At 37.0% G+C, this 24,502-nt stretch overlaps 1 protein-coding gene across 4 annotated transcripts; it reads left to right on the forward strand.

The window, feature by feature from the left end:
- The first annotated feature begins 625 nt into the window (after positions 1–625).
- cplx2a (complexin 2a) lies at positions 626–24,502 on the forward strand. Of its 4 annotated transcripts, none has more exons than XM_056461770.1 (4): positions 626–1,055; positions 1,832–1,940; positions 20,258–20,436; positions 23,362–24,502. In XM_056461770.1, the coding sequence occupies exons 2-4, from the start codon at positions 1,910–1,912 to the stop codon at positions 23,551–23,553; spliced, it is 402 nt and encodes a 133-aa protein (XP_056317745.1). In that variant the 5' UTR covers positions 626–1,055; positions 1,832–1,909; the 3' UTR covers positions 23,554–24,502. The 4 variants fall into 4 exon arrangements, with proteins under 4 accessions (XP_056317745.1, XP_056317761.1, XP_056317753.1 ...); XM_056461786.1 differs by lacking the exon at positions 626–1,055 and adding an exon at positions 1,091–1,186; XM_056461778.1 differs by lacking the exon at positions 626–1,055 and adding an exon at positions 1,227–1,335.

A 24,502-nucleotide genomic window follows, 5' to 3' on the forward strand; every position in this document is an offset into this window, starting at 1 on the left:
GTTCCACACAATCCCTTCATGTTGTCCCAACACAAATCCTTTAAGTTTAATTAATTGTTTTTGCAATTTTAAGTGAATTGAACACAAAAGAATTAAGTTGCCTATGTTCATTCATTCATTTTCTTTTTGGCTTAGTCCCTTTATTAATCCGGGGTATATGAGTATATGTTTTACGCAGCGGATGCCTTTGCAGCCGCAACCCATCTCTGGGAAACATCCATACACACTCATACACTATGGACAATTTAGCCTACCCAAATCCCCTGCACCACTTGTCTTTGGACTGTGGGGGAAACCGGAGCACCTGGAGGAAACCCATGCGAATGCAGGGAGAACATGCAAACTCCACACAGAAACGAAAACTGACCCAGCCGAGGCTTGAACCGGTGACCTTCTTGCTGTGAGGCGACAGCACTACCTACTGCGCCACTTCCTCACCCAAGAATTATGTTGATTCACCTAATTTTAAATAAGTAGTTTGAACAAACAGCAAAACTCAGTTTTAATGTAATACAATGGTGACTTATTTAATCCCTGGAGTAACCAAATGCAGTGCCTTTTGGGAGCACTGGGCAGCATGGGGGTGGGGTGGGGATGTGAGTTGTACCTGAAAAGGACAAGCCCAGTCTGAGCCACAGATCCTGAATCAGCATTTTCCCTCCAGAGACTCCGACGCCCAAGTCATGAGGGGTGAAGACCCGTCCATCTTTCATTCCTCAGCTCGGCTCTGACAGCAGCGCGCGCTACACGGAGAACCATCAGCTGCGGAAGCACTGGCAGAGCAGAGGCGTGTTTCACTCGCGGCACCGCCAATCAATGACTACTGCTCTCTCCGGCTGGGGACGTGGGATGTTTTGATGGAAAAAGGCTGCGTGTGATGCACAGGGCTTTCACCGTCTTGCAGTTCCCTTGGCCAACACTCTGACAGGCGCTGGGCGAGCAGGAAGAGACGCTTGGAGATGCTCGTAGCGGGTTAACGATAATACACATCCTGCACAACTGGCCCACGACAACTTCCACATCGGCACGCTCGCCCGCGGACGGACTCCGAGCAGGTATTATTGATTCACACCACTGCTTTTCTGCTGCCGCGCACGAGCAGGCGCTGTCCGGCGAAGGTGGTGCTGAAAGCGGCGTGTGCAGCTACTAGATACTGCCGAGCCTTTGCGGCGGGGGTTCAAGTAAGGTAATGCGCCAAGACTGTACTGACTGAGGTCGGAACGCAAAACACTTTTGTAGGGATCATTGGGCCGTGTGGCTAAATAGACCGTCCTGCGCTGGATTAAGGGAGTCGTAAAGTTACCTTATGGATCTGTGACCCCCGGAAGTTGATAGGTAGCCTATATATTTTTTTCTGGCTAAAATACGCACGGCGGAGAGAGACAGGAACGCAAGTCAGCTGAATTAGCTGAGCACAATGGGGTTGCTGTAGTGTGACAGCCTGATTGTCGCTATCAGCATCAGCTCCACGGAGGGATTTGATGATCTGTCACTGAAGGATAGCTGTGCTCTGTAATTTTGCGCTGGAACATGACAATATGTGGTGGGGAAAGGGTTTTACATTGTGAGATGAAGGACAAAACGTTCCGTGCAAGTTGTTCATGCTTTATTTATTGAGCTGCAGGCAGTTATGCTGCTGTTTTTAATATTGCAACAGCTATACATGCATTTTATATGGGTTAAATGTGTGTGCTATAGTACATCTTAAAATGTATTATAATTATATGTGGCAATTAGAAATTGTCAATTGAATATTCAAATATTGCATATTGACGTGTTAAATCGATCACCATCAATTATAATAATTAAAATCGATGTGTTTTATTGGCAGATCCGGCAGTAAATCGATCGCTGCTCCTATAAATTTTGAAGTGTCGAGTACCAGGACTGAAACACTTGAAAAGCCATCATGAATTTCCTGCTGAAGGCAGCTATGGGAGGTAAGTGTACGTTTTCGCTTTGGGAGATTAGAAGTTGCAATGAAAGACTGGAGTCGGTGCTGCAGTATGGCGGTCACGTGCGTTCCGTGCCGTTTAAACTCCACGCACCGGAGAGAAAAGGGTTTGCTACTGCTATGAAAGCGACACTGGTGTGCATATTATAGTAACGTTATCTCAGTAATATACAGCAATTCCATAGAGATGCTCTCTAGATATAGTTCCGCTTGGATGACACTGTACTAAAGGTCATTATTTTATATCATTAATATAGGCACTTTTCAACAATGAACTACAAAATAAACTCACTGGCCACTTTATTAGGTACACCTGTCCAACTGCTCGTTGATGCAAATTTCTAATCATCCAATCACATGGCAGCAACTCAATGCATTAAGCATGTAGACATGGTCAAGACGATCTGCTGCAGTTTAAAATCAGCATCAGAATGGGGACGAAAGGTGATTTAAGTGACTTTGAACGTGGCTTGGTTGTTGGTGCCAGACCTGCTGGTCTGAGTATTTCAGAAACTGCTGATCTACTGGGATTTTCACGCAAAACTATCTCTAGGGTTTACAGAGATTGGTCCGAAAATGAGAAAATATCCAGTGAGCGGCAGTTCTGTGGGTGCAAATGCCTTGTTGATGCCAGAGGTCAGAGTAGAATGGCCAGACTGGTTCGAGCTGATAGAAAGGCAACAGTAACTCAAATAACCCCTCGTTGCAACCGAGGTATGCAGAAGAGCATCTCTGAACACACAACATCCAACCTTGAGGCGGATGGGCTACAGCAGCAGAAGACCACAGCGGGTGTCACTCCTGTCAGCTAAGAAAAGGAAACTGAGGCTACAATTCACACAGGCTCACCAAAATTGGACTATAGAAGATTGGAAAAACGTCATTCGGATGGTAGAGTCAGAACTTGGCTTCAACAACATAAAAGCATGGATCCATCCTGCCTTGTATCAATGGTTCAGGTTAATGGTGGTGGTGTAATGGAGTGGGGGATATTTTCTTGGCAAACTTTGTGCCCATTAGTACCAATTGAGCATCGTGTCAACGCCACAGCGTGCCCGAGTATTGTTGCTTACCATGTCCATCCCTTTATGACCACTTCCAGCTACTTCCAGCAGGATAACGCATATCATAAAGCACAAATCATCTCAGACTGGTTTCTTGAACATGACAATGAGTTCACTGTACTCAAATGGCCTTCACAGTCACCAAATCTCAATCAGCCGGCAAATCTGCAGCAACTGTGTGATGCTATCATGTCAATATGGAGCAAAATCTCTGAGGAATATTTCCAGTGCCTTGTTGAATCTATGCCACGATGGATTAAGGCAGTTCTGAAAGCAAAAGGGGGTCCAACCCGGTACTAGTAAGGTGTACCTAATAAAGTGAAAAATGTTTAGAAAAAAGTAGGCTAAACAATGTAGCCCCGCCCCGAATGAAGACCCACTGAAGTCAGCCGTAATTTAGAGGTTTTTCATTTCGTTCAATACAGTGTCTATCAGTAAATATCAATGAAATTGAGCCATTCAAATAAAATTTTCATTAAAAATATATAATTATATATATATATTTATAAAATTTAATTTTTTTTAGTTGAAGAAAATGGACCGCTTCCATGGCTAATTCCAAAACATAATTTAACAACTCATTTATCAGAGTTCATTTTAATGGTGTTATTATAGATATATTTATTATCTAGCATATTTTTGTGTGATAGGACCTTGTAAAATAACTAAGTTTGGTGTGGTTAAATGGAGCTGTATCAGAACCTGCTTTAGTCTTATTACTTTAGTAATAAAATAAAAAAGCTCTTTTTTTGCATTTATCTGAAAACTATTTTATATTTTAGATTGTTCGTCAGAATCAATTAATATTTAATTCAATGAAAGCAGAAGGGCTAATAGTGCTGTAGCTTTTGTTTTTATATGTATTTATTGTACAACTTTGACATACTTAAACATTTCATAATTAATTAATAACATGTAACAGTTATCTGCTCAGAGCCACACCCACCTATAATATTACACTGACCAATGGTAGTTCGCCCACCTATAATATTACACTGACCAATGGTAGTTCGCCCACCTATAATATTACACTGGCCAATGGTAGTTCAAAGGTGTTGACCAGCCCAAAGCTAAATTTTTCTAGAATCACTTTAGCAATTTGTTTAAAATGAACTCCATTTTTGTTCCTGATTTTGCTCTTAATAACCAGTTTGTACCTAAGACCTAACAAAATACAGTAAATCTGTGTAAATTAAAAAAAAAAAAAATATATATATATATATATATATATATATATATATATATATATATATATGTGTGTATGTATGTTGCTTGCTTCCCATCATGATGTAGGAACGATGTCACTTCCTGTGACTGAACTGAAATAATATCAAATATGTTTATAATTGGGGAAAATCAGAGGTAGAATAAAACACAGCTAAATATAATTTTTTTGTTTATTAAAATAAGCCATTTGATTTGTACAATACCTGAAAAAAGTCTTGCTGTCGATAACAATTGTAAGAGCAACAAATAATAACTTGACTTCTAGTTGATCATTTGGAAAAGTGGCAGAAGGTAGATTATTCAGATGAATCATTTGTTGAACTGCATCCTAATCATCACAAATACTGCAGAAGACCTATTGAAACCTACATGGACGCAAGATTCCTACAGATATCCGTCAAGTTTGGTGAAGGAAAAATCATGGTTTGGAGTTACATTCAGTATTGGGGTGTGCGAGAGATCTGCAGAGTGGATGGCAACATCAACAGCCTGAGGTATCAAGATATTTGTGCTGCCCATTACATTACAAACCACAGGAGAGGGCAAATATTTCAGCAAGATAGAGCTCCTTCTTATACTTCAGCCTCCACATCAAAGATCCTGAAAGCAAAGAAGGTCAAGCTGCTCCAGGACTGGCCAACCCAGTCACCAGACATGAACATTATTGAGCATGTTTGGAGAAAGACGAAGGAGGAGGCATTGAAGGTGAATCCAAAGAATCTTGATGAACTCTGGGAGTCCTGCAAGAACGGTTTCTTTGCCATTCCAGATGACTTTAAGTTATTTGAGCCATTGCAGAGATGTTTGGATGCAGTCCTCCAAGCTCATGGGAGTCATACACAATATTAATTCTATTTCCACTGCACCATGACTTTATATTCTATACTGTACATTATTTCTGTTAAGTGACAAGACTTTTGCCTAAGCAAAGTCCGACCTTACTGTCCTAATTAAATAATTAAAATTGAAGGCATGATCATATTTTATTTTGGTAAATTAAGCGTAATCTAGAGGCTTTTGCCTTTCATATAAGCCACTTCTGATACCAAATAATCAACTAGTTATTATTTGAACAACTCAAGTTATTATTTGCTGTTCCTAAAACTTGGATAGGCAACAAGACTTTTGTCAGGTATAGTGTATAGTGTGCCATTTGGGACGCAGCTACAGCTTCTGGTTCATGCGGACTTTAACATAACATCCATGAAAACAGCTTCCTCATATATATATATATATATATATATATATATATATATATATATATATATATATATATATATATATATATAGATTATGAAAAATGTTCATTGAAACATGCATTCAGCAAAAGACTTTTAAACCTGTATAACTTTTTATTTACATTGTACAAACGTTTTGGTTTATATTAAGTTGTTTTAGCTGTATTTTTTGTTTGTTTGTTTTGTTTTTAATTAAATAAACAGCAAAAAGAGTAAAGGAATAACTAGTGAGTAATCAGCATCAATTAAGCTACTATATATGGTTCTTCATCCAATAAAAATGTAGAAACTTTTCACAAAAATGTTCTTTGAAGAAGTAAAAACGGTTCTACTATGACCATCTGAACCACGCCCCTTTTACCGCTAATTTGCTATGAGGGAATGATGTGCCAAAATAAAGCCCCGCCCCCTACTCAATATTTAGTTTCAGTTGAAAGTACATCAACATACCCAAATTAAAGAAATAAAGACTACATCTAAAATCGCATACTTCCATACTATGTAGTACGTTAAAAACAGTATGCGAGCCGAGTAGTATCTCCGAATTCATAGAATTCGAAAAACAGTATGTGAGAAGTACCCGGAGGACTTACTTCCGGCGAGATTCTGAAGTGCGCATCCAATAGATGCTATGCTATCCCATGATGCCACACGAAAGAATTCATGAATGAGTGTAAAGCGACACAACTGACGTGGGTAGGTCACGTGATCATGACAAAATGGCGGATGTATACTGCTCACATTCATACTGTATAGAACATACTTTTTTAACGGTCGAGTAGTAGATTTAAACTCAAATGCTGTACCTATTGAGTAGTACCGACTAGTAGGCGATTTCAGACGAAGTGTACATTCTTTAATTCAAAATTAAGAAAACATTAAAGATATTGAAGTCTTGTTTTCCTTTAGTGACGTAGAAATGACCAAAATTGTGCAAGCTTTCCCAAGAGTAAATACTTCAAAATAAAAGACATCAACCGGTTCTCAGAGATCTAAGAGCGGAAAGGCTTAGTTTAGCTTTCTTGCTTATTTCTTAAGCATTTCTGAACTTTTTAATAGTTGTTTTTGTCAACTTGCGTAGGAAATGAACAGTGAAAAGATGACAAACGTATAATTCGTTTGTGTAAAAATGAAGAAAATGGAAAGATACAGGGGTCTCATTTTGCTATAACAGTATAGAGATGGTCGAAATTATGCTACCGTTCTAAAGCGGAAATATTTAAAAAAAAAAAAAAAAAACATCAATCAGTTTCAGAAATCAAATCAAATTTTTAAGAGCGTAACAGAGGAAAGGTGAAGCTTGACAAATTTAGAAAATAACAAAATTAAGAAAATATTTAAGATATAGAAGTCTATACATATATACAGTAGAAGATATAGAACCCTTCCCGATCGTAATTATTTCAAAATAAAAGACATCAACCAGTCTCAGAAATCAAATCTGGAATCTCTCTTTCTTATTTCAGTTCTCATTTTTTCATAAAAAAAAAAAAATGTATCAGATTTTTGTTAATTTAACTTAAACTTTAACATATCTGAACCTTCAAAAAGCATGGCTGAATGTATATGTAGGCAGTTTGCGTGAAAAGTAAGTAAATGGAAAGACAGGACTTGATTTCAAATGACTTGTTTTCCCATCATGATGTAGCAATGATCAAAATGATGCAATCCTTACCATAATATTAAATATTTCAAAATAAAAAAACTTTTTAGACATCTAAAAGAGCAGGGCTGTAAATTTGGTATAGCAAATCTGATTTATTTCCTCATCAATTAACATTTATTAAACAGTTGAATGGTACGACCAATGTAGTCAGACAGTTTGTGTAATAATTAAGTAAATGGGGAGAAGGACTTGTTTGTTTTCCCATCGTGATGTAGAAATGGTAAAATGATGCAACCTTTCCCAAGAGTAAACTTGATTTGAGAGTAGTGTGTGTGTGACTGCGAGTCTTCAAAGACTAGAGGTGGGAAAAAAACTATGAAAATAGCAGCTTTGTTTTAACATTTCAGAAAGAGAACCGTTTTGATGCCATCTGTGGAGAGGTACAAAACGCTGAAATTGGAGCAAACAAAACACCATATGTTAACACTGTAAAGTCAACCAGACTGGTGAAAATTTGTGTTTCACCATGCCGATGCAGATGCTCATTTTTATCATACTCTTCTTGAAGCTAAAATTTGAGGACCATTTTTAAAAAAACTGACCACACCATTACAAAAATTAACCATATGGCTTTACTACAAATAAAGCAAAAACAACAAAAAACATTGTTTAGCCATAGTGTCTATAGTAAAACTGTGGCTATACAAATGATAATTAAATCTACAATAATCCATGGTAACGATAATAAAATGTTCATAAGGGCAGCATTGAATATTTATTTTTAAGAGTCAAAAACATGGCTATAACATACAGTATACAGTATACTCTGAAAAATAAAGAGGCACTCTGTATCATAGAAAACACTTAAAGAGCATATGCTGTACTTATATTCTCAGATATACAGTTGAAGTCAGAATTATTAGTCCCCTCTGAAATATTAGCCCCCCTGTTTATTTTTTTTTTCCAATTTCTGTTTAACGGAGAGAAGATTTTTTCAACACATTTCTAAACGCAATAGTTTTAATAACTCATTTATAATAACTGATTTATTTTATCTTTGCCATGATGACAGTAAATTATATTTTACTAGATATTTTTCAAGACATTCTATACAGCTTAAAGTGACATTTAAAGGCTTAACTGGGTTAATTAGGTTAATTAGGCAGGTTAGTGTAATTAGGCAAGTTATTGTATAACGATGGTTTGTTCTGTAGACTTTCAAAAATGCATATATAGCTTAAAAGGGGCTAATAATTTTGACCTTAAAATGCTTTTTAAAAAATTAAAAACTGCTTTTATTCTCGCCGAAATAAAACAAATAAGACTTTCTCCATAAGAAAAAATATTATCAGACATACTGTGAAAATTTCCTTGCTCTGTAAAACTTTTTAAAAAATCAAAAAAAAAATCAAAAGGGGGCTAATAATTCTGACTTCAGCTATATATATTTTAAGCTGTTGCCTGCTGATGCTTAATTAATAATCTGCACAGAAAGCCAGTTAACAATTATTATTGGCGCTAAGAAAGTAACAAATATACCATAGTAAAACCCAAATCTCACCCTTAAGCTATTTCATGGTATTGCTTTAGCAGTCAGATAGATACGGAATAGTTGTCAATGCTTTTAGCATTTATTTTTGAAGCTAAAGTTCAGCTACTGTAAATACGGCATGTCAAAAAAATTCAACTGGACTCTTGAATAAAGTAGTTTTTGTGATTCATTGATAAAACGTTATCAATTTTTTCAAATTTAAGCATCACAATTGTACATCAAATTTGTACAATTCGAATATAATCATACAAACTCTAACTGTTCCAATGTGAATATAAAAAAAGAATATTTAGCAGTTGGTGGCTCAGTGGTTAGCACTGTTGCTTCACAGCAAGAAGGTCACTGGTTCGAGTTCGGGCTGGGTCAGTTGGCATTTCTGTGTGGAGTTTGTATGTTCTCCTCGTGTTCGTGTGGGTTTCCTCCGGGTGCTCCGGTTTCTCCCACAGTCCAAAGACATGAGCTATAGGTGAAATGGATAAACTAAAATGGTCATAGTGCATGTGTGTGAATGTGAGTGTATATGGGTGTTTCCTAGTGCTGGGTTGTGGCTGGAAGGTCATCCACTGCGTAAAACATATGCTTTATAAGTGGTGGTTCATTTCACTGTGGCGACCCCTGATTAATAAAGGGATTAAACCAAAAGGAAAATGAATGAATGAATGAATTTAGCAGTTTTTACACGACTTTCCCTTGATTACAAAATTTGCTAAGGTATTTACTAATATGCACTAAGAATGAGCAATAATTGTACAGCATTTATTAATCATAGTTTAGCATTTACTAATGCATTATTAAAATCCAAAGCTGTGCTTGTTAACACGAGTTAATGCACTGTGAGTTAACATGAACAGCTTTATTTTCAGTAACTAACATTAATGAACATGAACAAATACAGTAGTAAATGTATTGCTCAGTTTTTGTCCATGTTAGTAAATACATTAACTAGTGGAACCTAATTTCAAAGTGTTACCCCAACTTTGGTAACATTACTTGGCATCAACACATAAATTTACATTAAAAAGATTCAAATGCAGTGTATAATATGATTCTAGATGACTTTTTTCAATATAAACATACCATAAACAAACTAAATGATTTTCAATTAACAAAACAATCTCACGGCAATTCGTAACTTTGTGATGTAGTGGCTAATTCCTAATTCGTATGAATTCGTACGATCTCATTTGTACAATTTAGATTTGCTCATCCACCAATGACGGTTGGGTTTAGGGGCGGGGTCAGGTGCCACGCCTCCTTTTTAAAATTGTAAGTTTTCATACAAATGCACTTGTATGAATTAGCCACTAAACTGACTAAACGTAAAATAGCTACGTTTCCTTGTAAGATCAGGCTGCAGTTACAGTGCAGCGCTTATTAATGTCTGCTTATAGGTGTTAAACTCCTCTTTCAATTAATGAGTAGCTTATGAAGGCATTTCGCTATCACAAAGTGGCTTTTTTAGGACGGTTGCATCACCAACAGTCAACATCATCTGACAGTGTTCAGGCATAAGGGCTCTTTTTTTTCTCTGCGCTCTTGTGCATGTTATCATTGTACATCTTAGCTCTTTGAACAAAGCCCCATCTGCAGCCATGGGCCTTCATTAGCTCTCTTTCTCCCTTGATATTGCGCTTGTTAGAACATCGCTCATCTCGTGGTGTAATGTTCTGATGATGTACAGTTTGTGTTTCAGCGTGTGTTGAAAGCCAGACCACAGAAATGGATATCTCCCTCTTTCTGCCTGCGTGTGTGTGTTTGTGTGTTTGTGTGTGTGTGTGTGTGCGTGTGTGTGTGTGTGTGTGTGTGCGTGTGTGTGTGTGTGTGTGTGTGTGTGTGTGTGTGTGTGTGTGTAATTAAAATCAAAATTATTCACCCTCCTTTAAATTTTTGTTTTCATTTTCAAATATTTCCATTTGTTTAACAAAGCAAGGAATTTTTCACAGTATTTTTAATAATATTTTTTCTTCTGGAGAAAGTCTTTTATTTGGCTAGAAAAGCGGTTTTTCAAATCTCTAAATCCATTTTAAGGTCAATAACATTAGCCCCATTTTGTTTCTTTCAGGTCAAACACTTTGTTAAGAAATTGTCTCCCCACTTTCCTAACCGCCCTCCTGAACATCATCTTGACTATTTTTTTGGTTTAGATATGGGCCAGAAACATCTAATATCGGCTATTCATAATTTAATAAGCACACTAAATGTAAATCCTATGGTTTCTCTAAAAGAATCTTGAGAAAATGACCATGGTATTGGCATTACAGAAGATCAATGGGAAGATATTTTAAAGATGGTCCACTCCTCCTATATAAGTGCCAGACATGCCCTAATGCAATGTAAGGTGCTCCATAGAGCTCATTTAACCAATGACAAATTAGCCAAAAGATTTCCTGATAGAAGTGATGCCTGTCATTGCTGTAAGCAGTCTCCTGCTAACCATCTTCATATGTTTTGGAGTTGCCCTAAACTGACAAATTTCTGGTTCAGTGATTTTGATACACTTAATAAAGCTATAAACATAAATCTAGACCCTAACCCCTTGACAGCCCTTTTTGGTATTTCAGAGAGAGTTGACTTGACTGCTGCATCTCAAAAGGGTTATTGCTTTCTCCACTCTTTTAGCTAGACAAGTCATTCTTATCAAATGGAAACAGGTAATTCCTCCATCACATGACATGTGGATCAGAGAACTCTTTAGCTGCATAAAACTTGAGAAATTAAGATGTTTACTTGCAGGATCACTCAAATCTTTTTACAAGACCTGGATTCCTGTTTTAGACTATATCAAAGGCTTACCCTGTTCAGTTGATATCAGCTCTAATACACAGTAAATAATTGGAAAGAGGAAATATTGACTCCTTAATCTGAACTTTTCATTTTTTTTTATTTTCTTTCCCTTTTTTAACTCTTTTATTATAAACTTGCTCAAATAATTTATTTCATATTTTTTTTTCTTTTTCATTTTTATTAAATAAAAAAAAAATAGTTTTTAATAAGGATATGTTCAGGCTTTTTTTAAAGGATATGTTCATTTTTGTAAGGATATGTTTGTTTATTATAATTCATAATTTTTTATTTATTTCATTTTGAGGGGATAGTGGGAAAATTAGAAAACTAAGACAATCTGTAATTTGTCCTATGTTGTATTGTATACTACTATGTATGGTCTCATTAAACACCAATTAAAAAATGAATAAATAAAATAAATATTATTAGCCCCCTTAAGCAATATTTTATTTTCATAGTTTACAGAACAAACCATTGTTATACAATGATTTTCCTAATTAACCTAACCTAAATACTTGCCTAGTTAACCTAATTAATTCTTTACATTACACTTTAAGCTGATTACTAGTATCTTGTAAAATATCTAGTGAAATATTATTTACTGTCATCATGGCAAAGATAAAATAAATAAGTTATTAGAAATGAGTTATTAAAACCATTATGTTCAGAAACAGGAGGGCTAAAAATTCATTACATACAGACTTCAACTGTATGTGTGTGTTTTTGTGACATATCAGGACACAAATGTGTATAATGACATGGTATTGGAAGGTGATGGTGAATTATGAGGACATTGGTGATTTCCCTATTTCTTAAAAACTAAACTGACACTGTTTCAATTCACTCTAATCTTCTATGTGAATCTGCTTAGACACAATCTACATTGTAAATGTGCTACACAAATAAAGATGAGTTGAATTGAATCAAAAAGCTTATAAATCATTTTCAGTTAAGGAAAACTGTACAGTTTCCAGTGAGGGCAATAGAAAATACAGTTTGTACAGTAAACACAATGGAAACAAATGACATGTCCCCACAATTCACAAAAACAAGCTTCTTTGCGAGTGTGTGTGGCTATGTCACACTCCCACTCTCCTTCAGGTAGCATTCAAAGCATGATATTTGTCACATATATCGTGGCTTCATATTTCAGACTTTGCTGCAGAAGATCTGAATGCGATGTCCTGTGCATGTGTGTGTATGTGGGAGGACTATAGACACCAGGCTTTTTGTGAAGCATGTTGAGGCATCAGTAGATGGATAGATTTTTTTTTCATCTGATATTTTTTTTTCTGAATGCTCTGGGATGTCTGTGTGCCTGCGGGTTACTGGATCTGCTCTGCTAGATGTATTATTTATGAGCTAACTTTGTTTTGCTGAGTTGGTTATAGGCTTTTTGACTTTTATTTTTGCTTGTCATCGTTTTAGTTTTTTTTCTGCTCAACATAGCGGGGTGGTTTCTCAGTTTACAGCAAAACAACATTCTCAGAAATATAAATCTGTTGAAAGGAAAAGTACTCCCTGTTCTTGGCTTGATTTTTTGTACTGTGATTTTAATGACCAACACAGACTACATTTAACTTCAAACTAATAAAATGTCAATAAAAGTCACTTAAAATGCAGATCTAAATATTCAAAAGCGGTCGAAGGAGAGATTAAGATCTCATAATGCAACTTAAAATAATAAATAAATATGAGCTATGGACAATTTTTGTCAAAGGTCTCGTGAAGTAGTTTAAAATAGGCAAATATGCATCAACTAGGGCTGCACGATATTGGAAAAATCTGATATTGCGATATTTTGTTTTTCTGCGATAAATATTGCGATAGGAATACAGTTTCACATGATGGTTTAAAGGATCATGAAAGCCCCCTTCTTCAGTTCAAGTCTACCCCTGAATTTTTTCAGAAAGTGCTTCATGATGGGCGTGGAGCACTACGAGCTGAGGGAGGAGTGGGCGTAGCCGGCAGAGCAGGGGAAAAAGTAGGGCTTTTGTCAGTTGGATCAACAGCTCAAGACAATAAATAATCCGATACAAAATGTGAGAAGATGGATTATTTTATAGTTTACAAGGATAAAATGCAAAGAAATAAACAGAAAGTAATTTGATGCCACTACATATACGATAGGCTGTTCGTAATTTCACATAATAAATAAGCACAATTTGTTATATCATTACAAAGATAATCGTGTTTATATAAACACTATAAATGAGGAGGACGTCTCTCCTCTTAAATCCCCGGGTCTGAATGCAGACACAGTGGATAGCAGTACAGCAGGTCTCTTTCCCTATCTATTCCAACCATAAGCCCTGCCGGTAATCTGCAGGATTTTAAACATAGGCAAACAGGAGCACGAATACAGGCGATGTGTCTGAATGGTAATGAACTCAACTGATAAAAGACAAAGTCCGCCATTCTCCAATTTTCGTACAGCTCTCCCAACAAAAATGCTTGCTGCAAACCAACAACTTTGCTGTGTCGCTGGCCCATGGATCATGGAAACGATCACATACAAGCCTTCATGAACAACTAAATACTGCGTGTTGTGGTCTCACAGCTTGGCGGTACTGTGGTCTGTCCATATTAGTCTGTCATCGGAATGCACATGCTCTCATGAATAATTAAGAAGCAGGGTCTTCTCATAGGATTGGAAAACTCATCTATGAATAATGAGAAACTGACTCGTCACTCCACTCGCAGATGTGCGCTACGTCAACGATTTTGATCCTACCACAAAAACAAAAAAATTTAAAATAAATAAACCTGGAAGACAAAATTAGCTGACAAAAGCTCAAAATGATCTAGTTTTCCCCACAATTAAAGCAAACAGGTGGTAACATTGTCTTAAATGATGCTCAACACACACAAATCTGTTAAATTCTCAAAAAAGTACTCCAGGGTGTCTTGAACCTTTAAATAGCTCTATTTGACGGGTTTCAGGGGAGTCTAACAGCATTCATGTACAGAAATTGAATAATCACAATGCTAAAATAAAATGGTTGCTTTTATCTTGTTTCTTGTCCAAATATCTAAAAATATTTGTAGATCCAGTAAAAATTGTGTTTTGTTTTCGCCTTCAGAATTTTGGTCAGAAACTGAAATATGAGATAATGCCAAAAAAATTGTTGATCCATGAAGTGACAAACACCAAGCTCTGGATGTTTGCAGGTTTATATCTTCTAAATGCAAAATTTTGTCACTATTTTGGAGCTCACTAGCTTATAGATACCCTTCAAACTAACATACTGAATAAGAACATATGAACATCTAAAAACTTTATTTTAATTTCACGGGACCTTTAAAACTTACAGTCATACAATCATTGATAAACAGACTTTTTTGCTACTGTCAAATTGCATTTAAGTACTACCAAATATGCACTACGATTCAAAAGTTTTGAGGTCAGTTAGACTTCATTTTTAAATAAATTAATGAATCAATGTTATTCTGCTGCCATTTTCTTTCTTTTCTATATATTCTTGTTTTTTTTAGTAAAAATATTCAGCAGCAAAACTTGAAAACAGTGATAACAATACATTTTGCTATTTAAGCCTAAATAATATACACTCACTGGCCACTTTATTAGGTTTATTACTAGTACCAGGTTGGACCCCATTTTACCTTCAGAACCGCCTTAATCCATCGTGGCATAGATTCAACAAGACACTGGAAAATTCCTCAGAGATTTTATTCCATATTGACATGATAGCATCACGCATTTGCTGCAGATATGTCGGCTGCACATCCATGATGTGAATCTCCCATTCCACCACATCCCAAAGGTGCTCTATTGGATTGAGATCTGGTGACTGTGGAGGCCATTTGAGTACAGTGAACTCATTGTAATATTCAAGAAACCAGTCTGAGATGATTCGCACTTTGTGACATGGCAAGTTATCTTGCTGGAAGAAGCCATCAGAAGATGGGTACACTGTGGTCATAAAGGGATGGACATGGTCAGCAACAATACTCAGGAAGTCTGTGGCGTTGACACGATGCTCAATTGGTACTAATGGGCACAAAGTGTGCCAAGAAAATATCCCCCGCACCATTACACCACCGCCACCAGCCTGAACTGTTGATACAAGGCAGGATGGTTCCATGCTTTTATGTTGATGCCAAATTCTGACCCTAACATCCAAATGTCACAGCAGAAATTGAGACTGATCAGACCAGGCAACATCTTTCCAACCTTCTATTGTCCAATTTTGGTCAGCCTGTGCGAATTGTAGCTTCAGTTTCCTGTTCTTAGCTGACAGGAGTGACACCCGCTGTGGTCTTCTGCTGCTGTAGCCCATCCGCCTCAAGGTTTGACGTGTTGTGCATATAGAGATGCTCTTCTGCATACCTCAGTTGTAACGAGTGGTTATTTAAGTTACTGTCTGGCCATTCTCCTCTGACCTCTGGCATCAACAAGGCATTTGCGCCCACAGAGCTGCCACTCACTGGATATTTTCACTTTTTTTGACCATTCTCTGTAAACCCTAGAGTTGGTTGTACGTGAAAATCTCAGTACATCAGCAGTTTCTGAAATACTCAGACCAGCCCGTCTGGCAACAACAACCATGCCACATTCAAAGTCACTAAAATCACCTTTCTTCCCCATTCTGACGATCGGTTTGAACTGCAGCAAATCATCTTGACCATGTCTACAAGAATATTTAGTTGCTGCCATGTGATTGGCTGATTAGAAATTTGCAATAATGAGCAGTTGGACAGGTGTAAGGCAAGGCAAGGCAAGGCAAGTTTATTTATATAGCACATTTCATACACAGTGGCAATTCAAAGTGCTTTACATAAACAGGAATAAAAGAAACAATTATAAGAGAAATAAAAAACAAACATAAAAATGGTAAGAATAAAAATAAAATAAAATAAAAGCTGATAAAATGAGTTATAAAAGAATTAAAAAGAAGAGAAAAACATAGTAGTTCGATCTGTCGGACGTAGCACAGTGCTCATTCAGTAAAGGCACAGCTAAACAGATGTGTTTTCAGTCTTGATTTGAATGTGCCTAATGTTGGAGCACATCTGATCATTTCTGGAAGCTGATTCCAGCAACGAGGGGCGTAGTAGCTGAAAGCCGATTCACCCTGCTTTGACTGAACTCTTGGGATTTCTAATCTATTTGATCCTAAAGATCTGAGTGATCTGTTAGGTTTGTATTCAGTAAGCATATCTGTAATGTATTGAGGTCCTAGGCCATTTAGTGATTTATAGACCAGTAATAATACTTTAAAATCTATTCTAAATGTGACTGGGAGCCAGTGTAAAGACCTGAGGACAGGTGTGATGTGCTCTGATTTCCTGGTTCTGGTCAGAATTCTGGCCGCAGCGTTCTGGATGAGCTGCAACTGTCTGACTGTCTTTTTGGGAAGGCCAGTGAGGAGGCCATTACAGTAATCCACCCTGCTGCTGATAAAAGCATGAACAAGTTTCTCTAAATCTTCACTGGAAACAAAGCATCTAATTCTTGCAATGTTTTTGAGATGATAGTATGCTGATTTACTAACTGCTTTGATATGACTATTGAAACTCAGATCTGACTCCAGAGTCATACCAAGATTCTTGACCTTATGTTTTGTTGTTTGACCCTTAGAGCCAAGGTACGCATTCACCTTGAGAACCTCATCTCTGTTCCCAAACGCAATGACTTCAGTTTTCTCTTTGTTTAACTGAAGAAAGTTTTGGCACATCCAATTGTTAATTTCATCAATGCATTGGCAGAGGGTGTCAATGGGGCTGTAGTCATTAGGCGGTAAGGCTAGGTAGATCTGAGTGTCATCAGCATAGCTGTGGTAGGAGATTTGGTTCTTTCTCATTATTTGGCTCAGAGGGAGCATATAAAGGTTGAACAGGAGTGGTGCCAGAATCGAGCCTTGTGGGACTCCACATGTCATGGGTGTCCACCCTGACCTATGGTCACCTATACTGACATAGTAACCTCTTCCTTCAAGGTAAGATCTGAACCATTTGAGGACCGTCCCAGACAGCCCAACCCAGTTTTCCAGCCTATCCAGAAGTATGCTGTGATCGACAGTGTCAAATGCAGCACTGAGATCGAGCAGTACCAGCACTGTTAGTTTGCCTGAATCTGTATTTAGGCGGATGTCATTGATTATCTTTATAAGGGCGCTCTCTGTACTGTGATGTGGTCTGAAACCAGATTGAAAATTGTCCAAACACCCCTTGTAGTTTAGGAACTTGTTAACCTGGTTAAAAACAACTTTTTCAATGATTTTGCCAATGAAAGGGAGATTTGAGATGGGCCTGTAATTGCTCAATATGGTGGTATCCAGGTTGCTCTTCTTCAAGAGGGGTTTAACAACTGCAGTTTTAAGTGAGTTAGGAAAAATCCCCGAGAGAAGTGAAGCATTTACCACTTTTAGAAGATCCATTTCTAAACAGGTAAACACCGTTTTAAAGAATGATGGGGGGAGCGTGTCAAGACTGCAGGTTGATGTTTTCATAATTTGCACGATCTCTTCTAAGATTTTGCCATTAATTGCCATGAAATCGGACATAATGTCTGATTTCTTAAGTTGTGGTTGAGCTAGTCTGACGTCGACACAATTTGGCTGATTGGATGAGCTGATTGCCTTTCTGATATTATTGATCTTGTCAGTAAAGAAATGAGCAAACTCATTACATTTGCTTTCAGAGAGTAGCTCACTGGGAATCCGACTGGGGGGGGTTGTGAGTTTCTCTATCGTTGCAAAGAGTTTACGAGCATTGTTTACGTTGCTGTTTATAAGGCTTGAAAAGAAAGTCTGCCTGGCAGTTTTTAGTTTCATATTAAAAGCACGAAGACTGTCTTTATAGATATTATAATGGACTACTAGTTTCGTCTTTCTCCACATACGCTCAGCTTTTCTACACTGTCTTTTCGTCATTTGTATTATTGGGGACCTAGTCCAAGATCCCCTTTGGCTGCTAGTTATCTTCTTGGCTTTAACAGGAGCAATGTCATCTATGACATTCTTAACTTTAGAGTTAAACAAATCAAGAAGAGAATCAACAGAGTCTGCAGATATACTTGGTGCTAGCGATATGGCCTTCATAAACTGCTCATTAGTGTTCTCATTTATGTATCTCTTTCTGACAGAGACAGATCTGTCTTTAATAGCTGGAGTGATCAATATGTCAAAGAAAATACAGAAATGATCAGATGGTGCAACATCCTTAACAACAGTTGATGAAATGTGTAAACCCTTAGTTATAAGTAGATCAAGAGTGTGTCCACGATTGTGTGTGGGTCCTTGAACATGCTGAGTCAGATCAAAAGTGTTCAAAACAGTCATCAGTTCTTTTACAGCATTGATTTCTGGATTATCAATGTAAATATTAAAATCCCCAGCAATGGTAAAATAGTCAAATTCAGAGGTTACTATTGATAACAGCTCTGTAAAATTATCAATAAAAGCTGGAGAATATTTTGGAGGTCTGTAGATAATGATCAGTAAGATACGTGGAGCACCTTTTAGTGCTATACTCAGATATTCAAAAGACAAAAAGTCACCAAATGACACTTGTTTACACTCATAGACATCTTTAAACAGGGCAGCAATGCCTCCACCTCTCCTATTGGCTCTGCAAACACTCAAAAAGTCAAAGTTTAAAGGAGCTGTTTCATTCAGAACTGCTGCACTACAGCTGTCATCTAGCCAAGTTTCATTTAAAAGCATAAAATCAAGGCAATTTGAGCTGATAAAATCATTGACTAAAAGTGACTTATTGTTGAGTGATCGGATGTTTAAAAGATTAGATTAGATTAGATTCAACTTTATTGTCATTACACATGTACAAGTACAAGGCAACGAAATGCAGTTTCGGTCTAACCAGCAGTGCAATAGCAGCAAGTGCAGGATACAGGTATAAGTTATAAAGTGCAGTTATAGAAAAACTATGGTGATATTTACAGATGGATGTACTATCAACATTATATACAGGTTGTATTAGCTATGAACAGAGGTTGTATACAGGTTGTATTAGCTATGAACAGAGATTTGCATAAATGAATATATGTACAGGATGCTATTAATAATCAGGAGTGGCAGATAGATAAACATAATTACAAATGTCCATGTGCTGTGGGTATGTACAGTTCAAGTAAATGAATCAGTGCAATGAATATGTGCAAACTTTAAATGTGCAAATGTTAAATAGTGCAGTGATTGTGAGGAGTATAAGTTAGAGGAGTGTGGGGGGTGTATTGGGGGGGGGCAAAAGAGTCAGTGAGGGGCAGAGTTCAAAAGGAAGACAGCTCTGGGGAAAAAGCTGTTCCTCAGTCTGCTGGTTTTTGTCCGGGGGAGCCTGAAGCGCCTGCCGGAAGGCAGGAGAGAAAACAGTCTGTGAGCAGGGTGAGAGGTGTCCTTAAGAATACTGCGTGCTCTGCGCAGACAGTGTTTCTTCTGGATGTCCTCAATGGCTGGCAGTGTAGTCCCTGTGATGCGTTGGGCAGTTTTCACCACCCGCTGCAGTGCCTTACGCTCAGCAACAGAGCAGCTTCCATACCAGACTGTGACGCAGTTGGTCAGGATGCTTTCTATTGTTTCTATTCTATTGCTTTCTATTGTTTTAGCTGTTTTTGCTACAGTAGTCTCAGATTTATATTTAATAGACACAAGATTTGAGTGATTTGCTATACGGCCTGAAATAAATAAATAAATGTACCTAATAAATCGGACAGTGCGTGTATATTGCTGATACAATTAGGCTATTTAGTGTATGATTAGCTAATAAAAATAATGTTGCCTTCATGCTGAATCACCAATGTTTGAGGTGAATGTATTTTCTCTCTAGAAACTTGATTTATGATCTGTTTTGCAGGAGGTCCCCCTGATGTTGGTAAAATGCTGGGAGGAGAAGAAGACAAAGACCCAGAGGCAGAAAAAGAGAAGGAGGAAGAGAGACAGGAAGCTCTGAGACAGGAGGAGGAGGAGAGAAAGGCCAAACATGCCAAGATGGAGGCCGAGCGAGAGAACATTCGGCAGGGCATCAGAGACAAGGTGAGAGAGCAGCGGGAACACTCGCATACAGTCATCAAGTTCGGCTTTTACTTTTTTCCACATCCACAAAGGGAGAGTTCACCACAAAATGAAAAATTGATGTTAATTTACTCACCCTCAGGCCAGGAAGATGTTTTTTCCTGAAATGGTGGTCCTTGGAGAAATGCAGAAATACAAGTCAATGGCTACAGTACTGACATTTTGAAAATCAAAAGAATTATAAACCCTGTGCAAAACAAAATAATCACCCATTAAATACACTGAAGGTGACCATTATACGACTGAACATTATTTACAAAAATATTACCTTTAATCCACAGTCTTGTTGGAGGAATATAAGAAGAAAATATGTTCGTAGATTTTTGATTAACAACGGTCTTGGTTGCCATTGGTTCCCAGTGCATGGACTAACAACAATAGGGAAAAAATAATATATATTATAATTAATATTGTGAATTTCTTTTTCTTTTTCAAATATTTCCCAAATGATGTTTAATGGGGGTGCGTTTCCCAAACAACGATGTAACTCGTGGCTGAACTATCATAGTAAGATGCATCGTTTGGGAAAAGAACGATGTAGTGACGAGTGTTTCCCAAAACCCGTAATTTCTCTGTCGCAGATCCATCATTTAATCCACTTTAGTTATAACAGAAAATGCCCGTAATGATGCTCTAAATGGGGTGGAGTAACTACCTATTTAGAGAAGAACCCCATAATTTCTTGTTTTACACGCACATGCATAAAAAAAAACACTATTAGTTTTGGTAAAAAAATGCACTCGTTTTCCATATTAATTGAAATATATGTAAACGGCTCATATAGAGCCAATGTTTCCTTTACAAATATTATTGAAAATATTCCACATTCTATTCTAAAACATATTATCACTTACAAAAGCTAGCACGTATTCTAATATCATATATTAATCATATAAATAAATAAATAATGAGGCGATTTATTCGGAAATTTTATTTTATATTGATTTTTTATTAGGAAATGAAGAAAATCCTACTTTAATAATAATAATATTAATAATTCTAATAATGATGATGATGATGATGATGATGATGATGATGATGATGATTAACTATGTTTGTAACGACGGAACTTGTGAACTTAGTTGGCTAATGATGGTTTCTCGGAAATGCACCCCAGAGCAAGGAATTTTTTACAGTATGTCTGATAATATTTTTTCTTCTGGAGAAAGTCTTATTTGTTTTATTTCGGCTAGAATAAAAGCAGTTTTTAATTTTCAGTATTTTGAAAAATATCTAGTAAAATATTATCTACTGTCATCATGGCAAAGATAAAATAAATCAGTTATTAGAAATGAGTTATTAAAACTATTATGTTTAGAAATGTGTTGAAAAAAATCTTCCTTCTGTTAAACAGAAATTGGGGAAAAATATACAGGAGGGCTAATAATTCTGACTTCAACTGTATATTTTGCAATGATATTATACAGATTCTAACTAGGGGTGCAAGTGTAGGGCTTAGTGCTGGGGACTATTTTTCAGGCACCGATTACTTCCGATTTACCTGTCTGTGAGAGAAATGACTTGAAATAATAAACGGCAAAAAATGGTCAAACCACTTACTTACATACGCGAAGAAAAAGATCAATATCACCTAGCCTTATCAATCTAGAAAACTGCAACTTTTCTTTTTGTATCAGTTTTAGTACATCATGTATCTACTACAGAAGAGTCGAGCTTTAAATAGGAAATATGTTAAAACGTTTGAGTGAGTTGCCAACAGTCTAACCCGATTCAATGATCTATGCTAAGCTAAGCTAAAAGTTCTCCCGGAGATCGGCTGAACGGATTTAAACATGTTACTAACATGTTTTGATGAAGTTCCTAGAGAAACAAAATATTAAATGTGAAAATAGTGGGCGTAGCTTGTTTTTTCTACTGCGAGATGATTGGATGTAGTAAAGTAGGCATTTCATCATAAAAGTTCGGGAAATGGAGATCGGGAGAGTTATTATAACCTAACAGACTCCTCCTAATCACCATCTATGGTTGATTGTTGTCAAAACTGACAGTTGGAGGGGCATGGTCAAGTTGCGAAATATACAATGATGATGGGGGGGGGGGGGGGGGGTCAACTTTAATAAAACATGCTTCAGTGGATCAGATTTATGAATGCCTTGAAATTACATCTAATTTATTAATAAAATGTATACGTTTTCAGTGTTTTGAGGGATATTTAGTGACTTTAAAGGTTACTGTTGGTCAAACTATACAAATTATGTGTCAAATTTTTTTTTTTAGGCTACATGCAGATAAAAACACTATTTTCCAAAAACGGTGTTTTGTGAATACTTAAGATGTCTATCGGTGGTCTAGAACTGCCAGTTTCAGACTGTTAAAGGATATTTTTCCTGGCATTGATTGGCACCATAATGCATTCACAATGGTATAAACTGTTATAGGGTGGGATTAAATGTTTATTTAATTTATACATCTTTAATTACTAATATTTAATATATAGATCAGAGTTTAGATAAAGCTATTTCTTACTATTAAAGGGCTGACCCCCCATACGTCTTGTTTTGATGACCTTCAGGGGGGATCTAGTGTTAATTGGGGGGGTCAATCCCCCCCAAACCCTCCTGTAATTGGCACCCTGGGAGTGGTTAAGTATTTTAGCCACACCCAATACCTCAGACAGGCATAATCTGAGAATTTAACTGAAAACAAACAGTAAATTACAAACAGTAACAGTTTTAATATTAGATTACAAGGGCTTATTCTTTTTTTCTTAATGACAAGCAAAGATTAATTGTTTACCACAAAACTAGCAATATGAGATAACAAAATCATTATGGTTAGTTCTGATTTTATTTGTACCTTAACCTTGAACACTTTCGTGTCCTACAGAACACACTTTAATAATATAAAATCTGTTGTGTTCTGCAGTACGGTATAAAGAAACGAGAGGTGGCGGAAGCGGAGGAGGCGGCGGCGATGGAGCAGGCATGCGAAGGCAGTATGACCCGTCCAAAGAAAGCCGTCCCGTCCGGCTGCGGAGACGAGGACGAGGAGGAAAACATCATGGACACGGTGATGAAGTATCTACCAGGACCACTGCAGGACATGCTTAAGAAGTAACACACGAAAAAAAAATATCGAGCACTCGCAGCTTTAGAAAATATTTTAACGTGTTCAGAGTTGGGCGAGAGGAAAGGCGCACTAGAAACGCAAAACACCATTTACCTTTCACACATTTCGATTCGTGAGGAGCTTTAGATATTTAGCGACAGATTAAAACAATCAATCAAGCGGGATTTAATTATGAGAATATAAGCCATATTTTATCTTTACCTGAGTCACGTCATCTCTTCGGCAGTTATTTCTTATTCAATACGTAAACAGCAATATATATATGCATGAATTGTTCGATCGTGTCTATTCCACTGTTTTGTATTATCGGTAAATAAGGTTTTCACGTTCAACACGAGGGGGTAAAAGAGTACCTCGTTTGACGCTGTTCTGGTCTTGCATGTGTCCATAGTGTTTGTGTGCTCAGACATCTTGTTTTTGTCGCTGCAGAGATTGATAAATCAGATATAGAAGGCAATAACATCTTCTCATGCTGTAAGCTAAAGAACAATACCTTTGTACATTTGTCACGACGGCGTTTAGTTCATTCTGGCCAACGTTACTGTCACATTTACACTGTAGTGTCATCATTTTATGCCTCAATTCAGTTTTGCAGTCTCGTCGAAATGCTTTACGACATTCTGAATTTACAGAGAGAGAAAAAATGTGATTTGTAAGTCGGTTTCAGATGGACGCTCTTTGTGTTTGGACTGGACTGTAACTTCTCTGATCTAGAGCCATGAGGGAATTTATTTATTTCCTTTTTTTGTCTGTGATCTAAAACATTCTCAGCAATAATAACGTATTTCTGTTTGCTTGGCTTGCAGTACAACAAGAAATAAAATCGTAAGAGTGTATGAATGGCTCTGATGATTTAAAGAAACATGATGAAATGATGCTCTGTTTGTTGGAAGGATTGAGGAGTATGGCACTGTAATAAACCAGTCACACATGTGTA

Source organism: Danio aesculapii, chromosome 1, assembly GCF_903798145.1.
Source record: "Danio aesculapii chromosome 1, fDanAes4.1, whole genome shotgun sequence".
NCBI lineage: Eukaryota > Metazoa > Chordata > Actinopteri > Cypriniformes > Danionidae > Danio > Danio aesculapii.

Coding starts and splice junctions, on each gene's coding strand:
- cplx2a (XM_056461770.1), top strand. CDS start 1,910: ATGAATTTCCTGCTGAAGGCAGCTATGGGAG. Junction 1,941..20,257: donor GCTGAAGGCAGCTATGGGAG/GTAAGTGTACGT, acceptor TCTGTTTTGCAG/GAGGTCCCCCTGATGTTGGT. Junction 20,437..23,361: donor GGCAGGGCATCAGAGACAAG/GTGAGAGAGCAG, acceptor TGTGTTCTGCAG/TACGGTATAAAGAAACGAGA.